Source organism: Coregonus clupeaformis, chromosome 5 (assembly GCF_020615455.1).
Source record: "Coregonus clupeaformis isolate EN_2021a chromosome 5, ASM2061545v1, whole genome shotgun sequence".
In the NCBI taxonomy this organism is placed as follows: Eukaryota; Metazoa; Chordata; class Actinopteri; order Salmoniformes; family Salmonidae; genus Coregonus; species Coregonus clupeaformis.
This window is the reverse complement of record NC_059196.1, coordinates 9,581,817-9,599,607: the sequence shown is the minus strand read 5'-3', so window position 1 is coordinate 9,599,607 and position 17,791 is coordinate 9,581,817. Positions and strand designations below refer to the sequence as shown.

Sequence of the window (17,791 nt, the reverse complement as noted above, 5' to 3'; positions counted from 1 at the left end):
TTAGAACCAGCGACCTTTAGGTTACTGGCACAACGCTCTTAACCACTAAGCTACCTGCCGCACACAATGGTTGTGTACACATTTCTGTGACGACAAACTCTCCATTGTATCACGAACATAAAGTATCAGTTGTAGCACAACCATTGTGTCAAATCCGTTGTACATCAGTTGTACAACCTGTGCATACGGGTGCTGGATGTTTGTAGGATGTTAGGGATTTGTTAGGGGTGATTTGACAGTAATGGCTGTAAATAGTATTGATTACTATAAAGCACTTTGTGACATGTTTTTGTTAAAAAGGCTACATTAATAACATTTGATTGAAAGTTTGATGAATTGGTCTATAGTTTGAGTGGCATTATGCTGTGAAGTGGTAGAGGGGGGTAAATGGTAGGGAGATGGATGGCGATGGTAGGGCCCAGAGTTTTTCCTGGTCAAGTCAGTTGGTCGGGAAAAACTCCTGGCCCTATGAATAATGTTTACTATAGGAAGCTGTTGCTCTTACCCTGGAGATGAGCTCTCCCACCATGCCCGTCCAGGTACCGTTGGTCCCCGATACCCCGTAAACCCCGTCCCCCACCAGATTGATACGGTACTTGAACTTCAAGATGTCCGCCAGCTCCTTCAGCATGTCCACACAGAAGCCCTCATAGCGCTCATTCCCTTCCATCTCCTGGTGGTTCGGTCGCAGCATCACGTAAGGGTTCTCCTGCAGAGGGATACAGATGTAGCAGAGCACATGTAGAACCCCATGATAATGTGGCGACCTTAACCCAATACCTTGCAACCTCTGACCTATTTGCGTAACGTTTAAGGTGTTAGCTTGACAGTCACTGGACCCGAGTTTGAGTCCAGGTTGGGGCAGCCCCCCCGAATTCACAACAATAAACATAGCATAGTATAGCCTAACCTAGTGTAGCATAGCATAACATCATCTCAATCTTGACAACTTGATTTTAGCAAGTTGTCTGTCTGGACAGTGGACACTCTCTCACCAGAGGTCATTCGTTTTAAATAGGAGCCAATGAGCATATACAGTGGATATAGAAAGTCACCACCCCCATTCAAAATGTTCACCTTTTGTTGCCTTACAGCCTGAAATGAAAACACATAAAATTAAACTTTTTCCAGCTTTATTTACACACAGTAACCCACAATATCCAAGTGGGAGAAAAAAATAAAAAAAACTCTGAAAATTAATTAAAAGTAAAACAGTCAAATACCCTATTTGGATAAGTGAACCCCCTTAGAATTGCAATTGAAAACCTGCTGAGGTATAACCAACCACCTTCCAGATCACAAATCAAGCTAATTGGCTTCCATCTGTGATCAATTGTAGTGACTTTGATTAGTTCAGAATAAAAGCAGTTGTTCATAGAGGACTCCACTGCTTAGTAGTGCAATTCAATGCAAATAATCCACTATGGGCGGAAAGGTACTTTCAAAAGATCTACGAGATAAAGTTGTGGAAAGGCACAAGTCAGGGGATGGATATAAAAAGATTTCAAAGGTCTATCCCTCGGAGAACAGTTAAGACCATTATTAAGAAGTGGAAGGCGTATGGCACCACCCAGACCCTGCATAGATCAGGCCGTCCCTCCAAATGGGATGACCGGGCAAGGAGGGGACTGTTCAGAGAGGCTACCAAGAAGTCAATGCCGACTTTGAAGGAGCTTCAGGCCTTTATGGCAAAGACTGGTGAATGTGTGCATGTGACCACAATATCACAAGCGATCCACAAATCTGGCCTCTATGGGAGGGTGGCAAGAAAAAAACCACTCTCGTTTGAGCTTTGTCAAAAAGCTTTGCCAAAAAGCACATTGTCGATTCCGAGGCCAAGTGGCAAAAGGTGCTGTGGTCAGATGAGACCAAAATTGAACTTTTTGGCCTGAACGCAAAACGATATGTCTGGTGAAAACCCAATACATCTTTCCACCCAAAGAACACCATGCCTACAGTAAAGCACGTCGGTGGCAGCATCGTGTTGTGGGGGTGTTTCTCTTCAGCAGGAACTGGATCACTTGTCAGGATAGAAGGGAAAATGGACAGTGCAAAATACCGACAGATTCTTGAGGAGAACCTGCAGCCCTCTGCTAGGAAGTTGAAAATGGGAAGATGGTTCATGTCTCAACATGACAGTGACCCAAAGCACACCGCCAAAGCAACCGTACAGTGGCTGAATGTCCTTGAGTGGCCTGGTTAGAGCCCAGACCTAAATCCCATTGAGAATGAAGAGTGCAGTCCATGAGCGGTCACCATGCAATTTGACTGAGCTTGAACAAATCTGCAAGGAAGAATGGGCAAATATTGCACTGTCTAGGTGTGCAAAGTTAGAGACGTATTCAAAGAGACTCATGGCTGTAATTCAAGCAAAAGGTGGTTAAGTATTAACTCAGGGGGGTGTTCACTTATCCAAATAGGGTATTTGACTGTTTTAATTTGAAACAATTTTCAGAGTAAAAAAAAAGAAAATCCCACTTGGATATTGTGGGTTACTGTGTGTAAATAAACTGGAAAAAGTCACATTTTATGTGTTTTCATTTCAGGCTGTAAGGCAACAAAAGGTGAACATTTTGAAAGGGGGTGGTAACTTTCTAAAAAAAAGTATTTAGTGAGCCACCAATTGTGCAAGTTCTCCCACTTAAAAAGATGAGAGAGGCCTGTAATTTTCATCATAGGTACACGTCAACTATGACAGACAAAATGAGAAAAAAAAAATCCAGAAAATCACATTGTAGGATTTTTAATGAATGTATTTCCAAATTATGGTGGAAAATAAGTATTTGGTCATTAACAAAAGTTTCTCAATACTTTGTTATATACCCTTTGTTGGCAATGACACAGGTCAAACGTTTTCTGTAAGTCTTCACAAGGTTTTCACACACTGTTGCTGGTATTTTGGCCCATTCCTCCATGTAGATCTCCTCTAGAGCAGTGATGTCATGACTCCCGAGTGGCGCAGTGGTCTAAGGCACTGCATCGCAGTGCTAGCTGTGCCACTAGAGATCCTGGTTCAAATCCAGGCTCTGTCGTAGCCGGCGCGACCGGGAGATCCATGGGGCGGCGCGCAATTGGCCCAGGGTAGGGGAGGGAATGGCCGGCAGGGATGTAGCTCAGTTGATAGAGCATGGCGTTTGTAACGCCAGGGTTGTGGGTTCGATTCCCACAGGGGGTAGGAGTTTTTTTTTTTTTTTTATAAAAAAATTTAAAATAAAAAAATGTATGCATTCACTAACTGTAAGTCGCTCTGGATAAGAGCGTCTGCTAAATGACTAAAATGTAAATGTAAAAAATGTTTTGGGGCTGTCGCTGGGCAACACGGACTTTCAACTCCCTCCAAAGATTTTCTATGGGGTTGAGATCTGGAGACTGGCTAGGCCACTCCAGGACCTTGAAATGCTTCTTACGAAGCCACTCCTTCGTTGCCCGGGCGGTGTGTTTGGGATCATTGTCATGCTGAAAGACCCAGCCACGTTTCATCTTCAATGCCCTTGCTGATGGAAGGAGGTTTTCACTCAAAATCTCACGATACATGGCCCCATTCATTCTTTCCTTTACACGGATCAGTCGACCTGGTCCCTTTGCTGAAAAACAGCCCCAAATCATGATGTTTCCACCCCCATGCTTCACAGTAGGTATGGTGTTCTTTGGATGCAACTCAGCATTCTTTGTCCTCGAAACACGACAAGTTTTTACCAAAAAGTTCTATTTTGGTTTCATCTGACTATATGACATTCTCCCAATCCTCTTCTGGATCATCCAAATGCACTCTAGCAAACTTCAGATGGGCCTGGACATGTACTGGCTTAAGCAGGGCGACACGTCTGGCACTGCAGGATTTGAGTCCTTGGCGGCGTAGTGTGTTACTGATGGTAGGCTTTGTTACTTTGGTCCCAGCTCTCTGCAGGTCATTCACTAGGTCCCCCCGTGTGGTTCTGGGATTTTTGCTCACCGTTCTTGTGATCATTTTGACCCCACGGGGTGAGATCTTGCGTGGAGCCCCAGATCGAGGGAGATTATCAGTGGTCTTGTATGTCTTCCATTTCATAATAATTGCTCCCACAGTTGATTTCTTCAAACCAAGCTGCTTACCTATTGCAGATTCAGTCTTCCCAGCCTGGTGCAGGTCTACAATTTGGTTTCTGGTGTCCTTTGACAGCTCTTTGGTCTTGGCCATAGTGGAGTTTGGAGTGTGACTGTTTGAGGTTGTGGACAGGTGTCTTTTATACTGATAACAAGTTCAAACAGGTGCCATTAATACAGGTAACGAGTGGAGGACAGAGGAGCCTCTTAAAGAAGAAGTTACAGGTCTGTGAGAGCCAGAAATCTTGCTTGTTTGTAGGTGACCAAATACTTATTTTCCACCATAATCTGCAAATAAATTCATTAAAAATCCTACAATGCGATTTTCTGGATTTTATTTTCTTAATTTGTCTGTCATAGTTGACGTGTACCTATGATGAAAATTACAGGCCTCTCTCATATTTTTAAGTGGGAGAACTTGCACAATTGGTGGCTGACTAAATACTTTTTTCCCCCACTGTACATCAATTAATTTCACCACCGTACTTGGCGGGAGAACAAAAGCCTCTGTCTGGCACCTCCGCTGACTGTTTTACAACCCTGTCTTTGACTGACTCACTCTTTCTTATAGTTTGTTCCTAATTTACGATTAGTTTTTTCATAATGTTGAGCAAGCAGCTCAATGATTTAAATTTGGGGGGTTAAGAGAGATTTATCAACCAATCAGGGGTCCACATTTTACGCCAGACACCATAGCTAAAATACTAAATGCGCTTGCTTTTTTTGGAGAATACTTTAATAAAGCATGTATCAAATCTTGAATGCTGCAGCCCACATGGAAAAATACTATAGTGTATACTATTGTAGGAATACTATAGTATTCACTGTAATATTTCTGCGGACTTTACTGTAGTATTCACTGTAGTGTTTTTGCGGACTGAAGACTGAAGTCCACAAAAACACTACAGTGAATACTGTAATATTTACTGTAGTATACTGTAGTATTTACTGTTTACTTTAGTATAAATACTGTAGTAAAAAAGAGTAGTATATACTATAGTAATTACTGTAGTGTTTTTGCAGACTGTAGTATACTGTAGTATTTACTGTAGTGTTTTTGCGGACTGTAGTACAGTATACTGTATTATTTACTGTAGTGGTTTTGGGGACATTACCATAGTTTTTAGTAAAGTGTTTCTGTTTTATTATCTTTGACAAGTGGGGGGCTTTCTCCTTGAGGAAACCTACTGGAGAAATGCTAAAAGATCACATTTTCCATAACCTGTAGGTAGGTAGGACTGGGTTCTGAACAGAGAGTTCAGAGCATTTGCTATTTTCTATAACCTGTAAGGAACACAATATATGGTCTATATGTAGGTTTCTTACGGGTGGCACAAATTGGCATATGGGGGAGGGGAATGGGCAGGATATATGCAAATTAAATACTGCAATATTTACTATTGTTTTTTTTAAATGTGTTTTTGCAGACATTTCTGTAGTATTTACTACAGTGTTTTTTTAAATGGATAATATTGTAGTGTTTACTATAGTATTCTACAACATTCTATACTAAGTACTACACATGATCGAGGGATACTACAGTGTATAGTATTCTACAGTATCCTACAGTTTACTACAGAATTCTATAGTAAATACTGTAGTATTCTATAGTAAACTCTAGTATTTTTTTTATGTGGGAGCCTTCTAATGACATTGTTGGAGAGGACTTCATAAATTGAGCCGAACATTGTCACCTTCGCAACATGTCAGTTTTACAGAGTGAAGCCAGCCTTGTAACAGGCAGCCTTTTTAACCTGTTCCCTGTAACAGTGAGCTTTATACTTAAGTCGAGAGAGAGAAAAATCTCACTGTCTGATTTAGAGAAATATAGATGGAACACAAGGCAAACAGTGAAATTGCTCTGTCATACTTCTATTGGGGTGGCTTTTGTGTTGACTGGTGACCGGGAGATGGATTCGTCTCACAGTACGAAGCGGCGTCCCTCCATTATGACACAAAGTGGAAAACCGGAGACCTCAAAGAGGATGACACATCACACTGCCACCGACCATCCTGTCACCATGGCAACAACAGTTCTTCTACCTGTGGTACTACTGGATCGGTTTCCTTTACACTTGATTAGTCTTCTATGGCCTCTCCCCCCCCTCCACCTCGCTGGGGTTTTCAGTGCACACACTGCTTTGCGCTACACCGATAAGAGAATAGCAATAGAGAAACTAGAATAGGGTTTTCCTAGCCTTCTCTGCATCATATCAGAGGTCACTGAATCAGAGCACATTCTAAGTGTTGCTTTTAGTGGACATACTCATCAGTATCAGATGGAGGGAGAGACTGGCGGATGTTTTGAACGTATGCATGCAGGTGAGCCTTTCGGGCCCTGAGTCAGAGCCCAGTAACACTCTATAAATGCAAATCCTCTCCATTCATTAACTTATTAAACAGCCACGCATGTTCCCTTTCTGCCCCTGAGTTGACACCTCTGCTGTGGTTATGCGGCGCCATGCAGGAAGGCACAATATAAATGCTAATTATTTCATCGCTCGCAGCAGCGCTCAACCATTGCAGCCGGATGGACGCTTTCCCTTTCCCCTCCCAAACTAGGGCTTATTAAGGAGTAGCATTTCACGGGCCAGCATTTCACGGGCCAGTTGTACATTACACTGCGGGGGTTTCAAGGGAGAAAGCTTGGAAATGGATAAACAAACCTTCTGGATTCAATTAATAAGTCTCCACACCCCCGGCGACAGAGAGGAGTGGGCCGCTGCGCTTAATTAAATGCGGCCCATAATTTCTCGGCTAGCTCTCACTAGTTGATTGATGAGTGTGAAAGGGAGGCAAAGTAATTCTATATTTATCTCCCCAACAGCCCCCACTATTAGGAGACTCTATAGAGGTGGGGAAGAACATCCTCGGTTGGGGACCTGGTTAACTACCTCAGCTCATGTATTAATTGGAGATCCAGCAATTTTCAGACCCGCTCTCTGGATTGGCTGGTTCTGGAGGTCCCGCAGGTCTCCACTGAGCTGGGGTAAAATGCTTTTAGTTCTTATGCCACCAGCTCATGGAATAGCCTGAAGGCCCCCTTGAAGTTCAACTCGCTGGTCCCCATTGGACAGTTTAGATGGAGTTTAAGGGAAGTGATATGTGAGAGTTGTGTTTGTTTTGATTAATCTTGTTGTATTTATTGTATTGATATTGTTATTTTACATTATGTTGTATTCAATTGTATTGTGTATGTTCATGTTCACAGGGCTCCTTGTAAATGAGACCCTGGTCTCAATGATGACCCACCCTGTATAAATAAATAAATAAAAACCTGCAGAAAAATGTAATTAAGAGCTGGCTCTGACCCTTCAATCATGGGAGTAAAACCCAGACATTAATCAATAATGTGGGGGGGACTCTCTCTCTCTCTCTCTCTCTCTCTCTCTCTGTGTGGAATACATGACAGGGGATTTGGAATGTTGTCATGTCTAACTCCTAATGTTGCATAATTCACCACTGTTTGTGAATGCTTACCGATCTACCTACATACATCAATGTCAGAGGCATTCATTGAAATCACAGGGAAATTCTATCTACCTTTTGTAATATACCACAGACAATTCTATGAAATGGTGCATTTCAAGATATGAGGAAATGCAGCATTTCTGTATCTCTAAAAACATGCTCCCCTTTTTTCCATTGCCAGGAGTCTGGTTGGGTGCAGATAACTCCAGCTGAGTGATGCCAGTGTTCCATGCCCCCCCACACACACAAAACCTTACTCTACCCATGCCAGATGCATTTTGTCCAATAATGGTTACGGTTAGGATTGGGGAAGGGAAAGCTGATCATAGATCTGTCCCAGGGGGAAACATCACCCACGAGCTGAGCCTAGAAACCTAAACAAATCGACTACACACGACAGTCAGGAAATTCTCAATTTTTAAGGTGTACCAAGTCATACCTGGGTTCGAATAGTATTCACTATAGTTGAAACACTTTAGCTGCGCTTGATTGAGCTTCCTTGGCACAATGGAACCAATGGAATAGTCCCAAAAGTGCAAACATCACCCATCTGGCACTCCAGGCATGCTCAATCAAACGTGCAAAGTATTTGAAAGAAAACAAATACTGTTTGAACCCGGGTCTGGTTCAAGGAGCAGTCACAACCCCCTAGCCTCGCAATACCCCCCATCCTCCAGAAAATACAATTATGTGGTCTGGAGCCTATAGCGAACTGGCAGCTCAAATATACACTGAGTTTACAAAACAATAAGAACACCTGCTCTTTCCATGACATAGACTGACAAGGTGAATCCAGGTGAAAGCTATGATCCCTTATTGATGTCACTTGTTAAATCCACTTTAATCAGTGTAGATGAAGGGGAGGAGACAGGTTAAAGAAGGATCTTGAGACAATTGAGACATGGATTGTGTATGTGTGCTATTCAGAGGGTGAATGGGCAAGACCTAATATTTAAGTTCCTTTGAACGGGGTATGGTAGTAGGTGCCAGGTGCACCGGTTAGTGTGTCAAGAACTGCAAGGCTGCTGAATGACACTTCTCTCTCACAAGGTAATAATGTAAGTAAGACCCACAGTATATCTAAAAGCCACCGTCTTATAATCCGCTCTCAGGTATTGTTATTCTGTAACAAGGACATGTATTGGCGCTAACGCCCTGTATGCCTGAAATCTTTCAAATACTTTAGCTGTGCTTGATTGAGCTTGACTGCCACAATGGAACCAGTGAAATAGTCTCAAAAGTGAAAAGCCTGCCCATCTGGCACTCCAAGTAGACTCAAGCAAACGTTTAAAGATGGAATTCGCAGCAGGGGGAAACAATGTCCGCCCCACACCGTTGTTATTTCATTTCATTTATTGACGAAGCAGAGGTTGGGAGCTTCGAGCGTCATGGTAAAAAACATTGCAGTACATTCAGTTAACTGCCAAAATAAACCAACATACTAAGTGTCTTAATAGTGTCTGGAACTATTTTAGAGGAATGAAACAACATTCTTCCACATGAAATTCCATAATTTGGTGTTTTGTTGATGGTGGTGAAAAACGCTGTGTCAGGCGGCGCTCCAGAATCTCCTATAAGTGTTCAACAGGGTTGAGATCTGGTGACTGAGACGGCCATGGCATATGGTTTACATCGTTTTCATGCTCATTCAATCGTTCAGTGACCACTCATGCCCTGTGGATGGGGGCATTGTCATCCTATGGTGGCATAGCCATGGTAGCCATTTTTATACATGACCCTAAGCATGATGGGATGTTAATTGCTCAATTAACTCAGGAACCACACCTGTGTGGAAGCACCTGCTTTCAATGTACATTCTATCCCTCATTTACTCAAGTGATTCCATTATTTTGGTAGTTAACTGTATCCTGCTGTTTTATTGCGCTTGCAATGATGTCCGAGGGGGAAAATAACAGTGTTTGTTGTTTGCAGTAACTTCTTTGTTGTTGTAATATCGCAAATGGATGTGGCAGTTTCCCCATTAAGGGGTGGTCATTGACAGGTGGTCATCTTTGCTCACACTGACTGAGCAGAGAGGATGATGGGAATAATCAACCCTGACCCTCCTGAACAATCATAAACTAGGATTACACTACACTTCACTGACCATGTGACTGTGGTCTGAAGCCTGAAGGTGACATCGCTTCGGTGACACTCTCTCTCCTAAAGAGGCCTGAGCCAGCCAATCAAAAATGGCTTAAAAACAAATCAACTTAGAGCAAAGTCTCTATTATCTTCCCAGAGCAATCAGGAGTTCAGAAATACCACCTCTCCTAGTGGCGCAGCGGAAGAGCTATCGCAAGTATTTCTTTCACTAACATCCAAAGGATGGAAAAACTAAACATTGTTAACAAACAGAGAGATTACAACGTAATGTCTGGGGTCTGTGTAGGTGCAAAATCAATTTAAATGTATTTTTTTCCAGAGAGGTGGGGTCGGTGGGGGAGGTTGTTTTCTGTATTGCGTCGGCTCTCTGAGTCACAGAGGCCATGGTGACAGTGTGCGTAACTGTACTGGAACAGTCTGCAGGAGAGATGAATCCTCCTGGTGCCGCTCCGCACTGCAGCCGCTCAAGACTGCAGCGTCTAGCCCGCCCCCACCGGCAGAGATAAAGCGCGACAAAGCAATCACGCAGTGATGAGTGAGTTGTGATAGCGACAAAATTGCTCCTTGGTGGCTTTTGAAATTTGCCTGGACAACTCTATATATATAGCGAAATAAACAGGTAGCAGCCCCCTCTCTCTCTCTCTCAGCCACCGTTGTAACAGCTCCTCATTTGATAAAGAAGCCCCCGCGGTCGGTGAAACCAACGGAACCATTCCACCTCAATCCCAATAATTCTCAATGAGACCTTTTTCTTAAGTCGCGGGTTAACACAGACACACTTTATTCCACCTCTGCTCTTAACTGGTAAGCGTGACATTGCGAATAACATTGCGGACATTTGGGCTCTCCTTACAAGATACTTTGGGCTTATCTTTTGATTCATCAAGTAGTGGTAGAGGGAGGACGATGAGGATTTCTCTGGCTAACTTTCACGCATGCGCCCAATCAGCAGTAATGTAAGCGCTAGCAGGCCTGGGCTAGCCAGTAGTAGCATGGCTCTATTGAACCCCAGTGTAGCTAGAACACTGTTGCAGCCAATCAGAATATGTTGTATGAATGGCTATATTGAACCCCAGTGTTTTTCAGTCAAAAAAACTCCCACAGTCCTCAGCGGGCTGCAGAAAAGCAGTGTGACCTAGCTCAATGAAGAGAAAGGATCTCTCCGCAGGGTGTGCGAATGTGAGGAGAGGAGAAAAGCTCAATTTCCTCCTCAGACCGATACCCTCTTTCCTCCATGCCCTCGAAAATTGCTGCCAAATAACAGGCTGTCAACCACCACACGGATTACATCTTTAATTGCTAAGCGTATCGCCTTATAGATAGTATCTAAACAACTCGGCCCGCTAAGCACACCAGCAATACACCTTCCTGAGAGGATATATAGAGGATGAGACTGTATTTACATCAAGGAAGCCTTCAGAGTCAGGGCAGATCAACATTTACATTGTAGTCATTTAGCAGATGCTCTTATCCAGAGCGACTTACGGGAGCAATTAGGGTTAAGTGCCTTGCTCAAGGGCACATCGACTGATTTTTTTCTAGTCTACCTGCCGCCCTCAAGACAGAGATGTCAACTCTATGAATGACAGGCACTATACTTAAATAGGACAGGACAGCTTTAGGTGCCATGGTGAAATACCACCCCACTACACCTTATTGTCAACCACTCTCTATATCTAAACCAAGTGGGTGATCCAGCACATATCTGTCATTCGGAGTGTGCTGGTGTGACGGTGTGACAGGGTGACATGATTTACTACGGGCGAAATACTACGTCACTATACTTTAATATCTACCACTCTCTCCATCGTAAACCAAGTGGAGTGTACGCTTGCATGTCCTGTTCTGAGTGTGACGGTGTAACATGGAGAAATATTACCCCACTGCACTTTAATGTCTACCACTCTCTCCATTATGAACCAAGTGGAGTGTCCAGAACGTGTGTCATTGGGAGTGTGTTGCCGTGACGGTTCACTCACCAGAATAGTGGTGATGGTGAGGGTGGTGTTGAAGAGAGTGTCTGTCACGTTGATTGATTGAAGCTTCCTCTCCATGGACAGACCCTGCTCTGAATGCCACCGGCCAATCTGCCAGGGGGATATGGATACACACACATACATGCCAACACACACGCGGGTGTATGCGCGCACGCACACGCACACGCACACAGACACACACACACACACACACACACAGAGAGAGAAAACAACTGTTAGAGAGTTCATCGAAGAGTCCAACAGACAATCCTCTCTCTTCTGAGCTGAAACCAGTTAAAGAGGACACTCAGTCACCGTGCCCTTCACAAGGTCAGCCATAAGAGGGGGAGATAGCGAAAGAGAGAGGGAGAGAAAAGGGAGAGCGAGATAAAGGACAAAGACACATGTTGCTCCTTGAAGGAATACATTGGGGCACGTGTTCAATCAGGGACAACAGAATGCTTTCATTAGCTCAATTACACACAATTCTCTGAAGCGAGCCAATGTCCTCATTACCATTAGAGCTCGGCTGGCGCCCCTCCACCACTTCTCCTTGCACACCGCCAGCAGGGCCTTGTACGGTCATCCCATCCTGCCTGTCCCCACCCCAACACACATGTCGCCCAGTGGCGGTGCTACATCATGCCAAATGTTTCGTTTGGTATTGTAATTACAAAGCAGCATGGTTCGTTGGGCTCTCTGCTTAACGTCTTTTGTTGAGGTGTTGGTTAATTTATCATCCCCTACCAATCGATCCCTGGCCGGTGAGTGGCTGGCTGCATTAGAGTGGCTGTGTGTGTGTGTGTGTGTGTGTGTGTGTGTGTGTGTGTCAAGTTGTGCATGTGCATCAGTGGTCTAAATTGATTTTTTGACTATGTAGCTATTACATTTCACTGTCACTCAGTACAAAGCAATGAGAGGCCATTATCCTACCTATATTTGACTGACTGACACATAATAGCCTAGGCCTTTATATGTATGTCATGTAGAAAATCCTTGATACTGATTTATAGTATGTATCTTCAGTGACAGTAATTGTAGAAAAGCATTGACACTGACTGCTAAATGGCATATATGACTTACATAGTATATATTGCGTGCTCGAAATTGCTTCTTGAAAGCTGTGCGATAACAATGCCCTCCATATGCACTTAACCCATTCTTTCTAGAACACTGAACAAAAATACAAACGCAACATGTAAAGTCTTGGTCCCATGTTTCATGAGCTGAAATAAAAGATCCCAGAAATTTTCCAATTGCACAAAAAGCCTATGTCTCTCAAATGTTGTGAACAAATTTGTTTGCATCCCTGTTAGTGAGCATTTCTCCTTTGCCAAGACAATCCATCCACCTGACAGGTGTGGCATATCAAGAAGCTGATTAAACAGCCATGATCATTACACAGGTGCACCTTGTGCTGGGGACAATAAAAGGGCATTCTAAAATGCGTAGTTTTGTCACACAACACAATGCCACAGACGTCTCAAGTTTTGAGGGAGCGTGCAATTGGCATGCTGACTGCAGGAATGTCCACCAGAGCTGTTGACAGAGAATTGAATGCTCATTTCTCTACCATAAGTCGCTTCCAATGTCGTTTTAGAGAATTTGGCAGTACAACAGACCAGCGTGTATGGCGTCGTGTGGGTGGGCGGTTTGCTGATGTCAACGTTGAGAACAGCGTGCCCCATGGTGGCGGTGGGGTTATGGTATGGGCAGGCATAAGCTACGGACAACGAACACAATTGCATTTTATCTATGGCAATTTGAATGCACAGCGATACCGTGATGAGATCCTGAGGCCCATTGTCGTGCCATTCATCCGTCGCCATCACCTCATGTTTCAGTATGATAATTCACGGCCCTATGTCGCAAGGATCTGTACACAATTCCTGGTAGCTGAAAATGGCCTGCATACTCACCAGACATGTCACCAATTGAGCATGTTTGGGATGCTCTGAATCGACGTGTACGACAGTGTGTTACAGTCCCTGCCAATATCCAGCAACTTTGTACAGCCATTGAAGAGGAGTGGGACAACATTCCACAGGCCACAATCAACAGCCTGATGTGTTGTGCTGCATGAGGCAAATGCTGGTCACACCAGATACTGACTGGTATTCTGATCCATGCCCCTATCTTGTAAGGTATCTGTGACCAACAGATGCATATCTGTAGTCCCAGTCATGTGAAATCCATAGATTCGGGCCTAATGAATTCATTTCAATTGACTGTAACTCAGTAAAATCTTAGAAATTGTTGCGTGTTGTGTTTATATTTTTGTTCAGTATATATTATGAATAATCTAGAAGCAACTGGCATCTATTTGTGAAACACTGATTCATATCATACATAAACTGTGTAATCAAGTTGATTCATACAATACATGAAGATATTCAATGATTCATCTTTACACTTTTGGAGATTCACAATATTCTTGCTGATTTGCAGTTTTTTCAAGTCTTTGAGCTTCACTTGACTAAGAAAAATTTCCAAGGCTAAATTCCAGCCAATCCTTTCTACATGCTTAACATAATCAGAGACTCCATTTGAAAGTTTACAATTCTTCCCAGAGTGAACTCCTGATCCGGAATCAGATTTCTCCTCTGAGAATATGATGAAAAGATCTTACATTCCATTTCCTCTCTGCTGTACTCCTCCATGGTGCACGAGAACGAGAGAGATAGCATCTTGCACGCACAAATGGAATACAAAGAGGGGAGTAACAACGCTGCGCTAGCTGCCGATGACTTCCGGGAGTTCGGGCGGGGGATGGAGGGGAGGAGAATAACATTGCAGGGATCTTGCGGAGCATTGTTCAGAAATCAGCTTGTGCAATCAGTTGTCAAGTGCATCTCCCCTGTAGAGAGTCGTGGTGGAAGGCTGTGAAAGGCAAAAGCTCAGCAATGCACCACCAGGTACGGGCGGTCTGTGGTGGAGCAGAGGGGAGTGAGTAGAAGGGCAGACGGGTAAGGAAGGGTAACTGGGAGGCTCCACAGGCTGCCGGGACAGAAATAGTGTGTGTATGTGTGTGAGTGCGTGGATGTGTGGGAGGCTCAGAGGAGGAAGAGATCCCAGGCATCCGCCAACAGGGAGGAACTGCTCTGAGAGTGGCCCTCTGCTCAACTCAGCACACAACAGCTTGCACAAACACTGTAGAGATGAGACCTACCCATAAACACACACTTTAAACACACACAAGCCAGATCTGATCTGGCGTCGGAAGTTTACATACACCTTAGCCAAATACATTTAAACTCAGTTTTTCACAATTCCTGACATTTAATCCTAGTAAAAATTATCTGTTTTAGGTCAGTTACGATCACCACTGTCACGCCCTGGCTCTGGGGACTCTAGTATGTTGAGCCAGGGTGTGAGTTTTCATTTGTGTTTGTTCTAGTTGTTGTATATCTATGTTGGCCAGGGTGGCTCCCAATCAGAGACGGCTGTAGCTCGTTGTCTCTGATTGGGAGTCATACTTAGGTAGCCGTTAGGCATTCATTTAGTGTGGTTTCTTGTTCCGTGTTGGTTTGTGGATGTAACCAGGGACGTCACGTTTTCGTTTTGTTGTGTTGTTCGTGTGATACTTTATAATAATAAATATGTTCGCATTCCACGCTGCGCCTTGGTCCTCCTCTGTTCCCGACGATCGTGACGGAAGAAACCACCAAGACTGGACCAAGCAGCGTGTCCAGGAGCCATCGCCAGGGAGATCTCTAGCAGATCTCCTTCGCCTCCTCGACTGGGTCAAGCCGGGTGAGGAAGAGAAGGGCCGGACTTGGAAGCAGAAGGGCGAAAGTCTGGCGAGGGACATGGAGACCTGGTCCACGGGTAGGAGAGACGCCCAGAATTTTTTTAGGGGGGGGCTCACACCGTGGACGACGGGCAGCAGGGGGGCCGCGATGGAGCGGTTAGTAGAGGAGGCCGCCAGGTTACGGGGGCCACTGGTCACAAAAGGGGAGGAAAGTGTAGAGGCACGGCGAGAGGTACTGGGGTGTGTTACCAGTCCGGTCCGGCCCGTTCCTGATCCCCGCGTAGGGCCAGTGGTGTGTGTCCCCAGTACGGTCCGGCCTGTTCCTGTCCCTCGCACCGAGCCTGTGGTGTGCGTCGCCAGCCCGGTTCGGCCTGTTCCTGCTCCCCGCACCAAGCCAATGGTGCGCGTCGCCAGCCCGGCCCGGCCTGTTCCTGCTCCCCGCACCAAGCCAATGGTGCGTTTCGTCAGCCCAGCTCGGTCCGCTCCTGCTCCCCGCACCAAGTCAGTGGTGCGCTTCGTCAGCCCGGCTCGGCCCGCTCCTGCTCCCCGCACCAAGTCAGTGGTGCGTTTCGTCAGCCCAGCTCGGCCCGCTCCTGCTCCCCGCACCAAGTCAGTGGTGCGCTTCGTCAGCCCGGCTCGGCCCGTTCCTGCTCCCCGCACCAAGTCAGTGGTGCGCTTCGTCAGCCCGGCTCGGCCTGTACCTGCTCCCCGCACCAAGTCAGTGGTGCGCCCGTCAGCCTGGTCCGGCCCGCTCCTGCTCCCCGCACCAAGTCAGTGGTGCGCTCGTCAGCCCGGCTCGGCCCGTTCCTGCTCCCCGCACCAAGTCAGTGGTGCGCTTCGTCAGCCCGGTCCGGCCCGCTCCTGCTCCCCGCACCAAGTCAGGGGTGCGTTTCGTCAGCCTGGCTCGGCCCGTTCCTGCTCCCCACACCAAGCCAGTGGTGTGCGTCGTCAGTCCGGCACAGCCCGTGCCTGTTCCACTGGTGCCTGGTTCAGCACGGGTTAGCTGCTTCACGCCGGAGCTAGAGCAATCCGCTCCACCAGTGTGCAGTCCAGCTCCGGTCAGCAGGGCCAGACTGGACCAGGGGTACTTTGGGGGTTAGAGAGCGAGTGGGGATCATGCCCGAGCCGGATCCGCCGCCAAGGCGGAGAGCCCACCCGGTCCCTCCCCTGTGGTATTTGGTTGGCGCGGTCGGAGTCCGCGCCTTTAGGGGGGGGTACTGTCACGCCCTGGCTCTGGGGACTCTAATATGTTGAGCCAGGGTGTGAGTTTTCATTTGTGTTTGTTCTAGTTGTTGTATATCTATGTTGGCCAGGGTGGCTCCCAATCAGAGACGGCTGTAGCTCGTTGTCTCTGATTGGGAGTCATACTTAGGTAGCCGTTAGGCATTCATTCAGTGTGGTTTCTTGTTCCGTGTTGGTTTGTGTATGTAACCAGGGACGTCACGTTTTCGTTTTGTTGTGTTGTTCGTGTGATACTTTATAATAATAAATATGTTTGCATTCCACGCTGCGCCTTGGTCCTCCTCTGTTCCCGACGATCGTGACAACCACTTTATTTTAAGAATGTGAAATGTCAGAATAATAGTAGAGAGAATGATTTATTTCAGCTTTTATTTATTTCATCACATTCCCAGTGAGTCAGAAGTTTACATACACTCAATTAGTATTTGGTAGCATTGCCTTTAAATTGTTTAACTTGGGTCAAACGTTTCGGGTAGCCTTCCACAAGCTTCCCACAATAAGTTGGGTGAATTTTGGCCCATTCCTCCTGACAGAGCTGGTGTAACTGAGTAAGGTTTGTAGGCCTCCTTGCTCGCACACGCTTTTTCAGTTCTGCCCACAAATGTTCTATAGGATTGAGGTCAGGGCTTTGTGATGGCCACTCCAATACCTTGACTTTGTTGTCCTTAAGCCATTTTGCCACAACTTTGGAAGTATGCTTGGGGTCATTGGAAGACCCATTTGCGACCAAGCTTTAACTTCCTGATTGATGTCTTGAGATGTTGCTTCAGTATATCCACATAATTTTCCTTCCTCATGATGCCATCTATTTTGTGAAGTGCACCAGTCCCTCCTGCAGCAAAGCACCCCCACAGCATGATGTTGCCACCCCCGTGCTTCACGGTTGGGATAGTGTTCTTCGGCTTGCAAGCGACCCCCTTTTTCCTCCAAACATAACGATGGTCATTATGGCCAAACAGCTCTATTTTTGTTTCATCAGACCAGAGGACATTTCTCCAAAAAGTACGATCTTTGTCCCCATGTGCAGTTGCAAACTGGCTTGTTTATGGTGGTTTTGGAGCAGTGGCTTCTTCCTTGCTGAGCGGCCTTTCAGGTTATGTTGATATAGGACTCGTTTTACTGTGGATATAGATACTATTGTACCTGTTTCCTCCAGCATCTT

The 17,791-nt window shown here is 45.5% G+C and overlaps 1 protein-coding gene and 1 non-coding gene across 2 annotated transcripts in view; both read right to left on the bottom strand.

Moving 5' to 3' along the window:
* Window positions 1–17,791, bottom strand: part of LOC121560857 (glutamate receptor ionotropic, kainate 4-like) — a 478,252-nt gene that overhangs the window by 22,343 nt on the left and 438,118 nt on the right. Inside the window, exons 12-13 of the mRNA XM_041873701.2 lie at window positions 11,640–11,747; window positions 506–709 (exon numbers count right to left, since the gene is read on the bottom strand). Of these exons, the coding sequence (XP_041729635.2) occupies window positions 506–709; window positions 11,640–11,747 (312 nt within the window). The remainder of the gene's footprint in view (window positions 1–505; window positions 710–11,639; window positions 11,748–17,791) is intronic.
* On the bottom strand, window positions 5,245–5,297 carry LOC121567236. The gene has a single exon (XR_006001086.2). It is a non-coding gene; the product is annotated as a U7 small nuclear RNA (small nuclear RNA).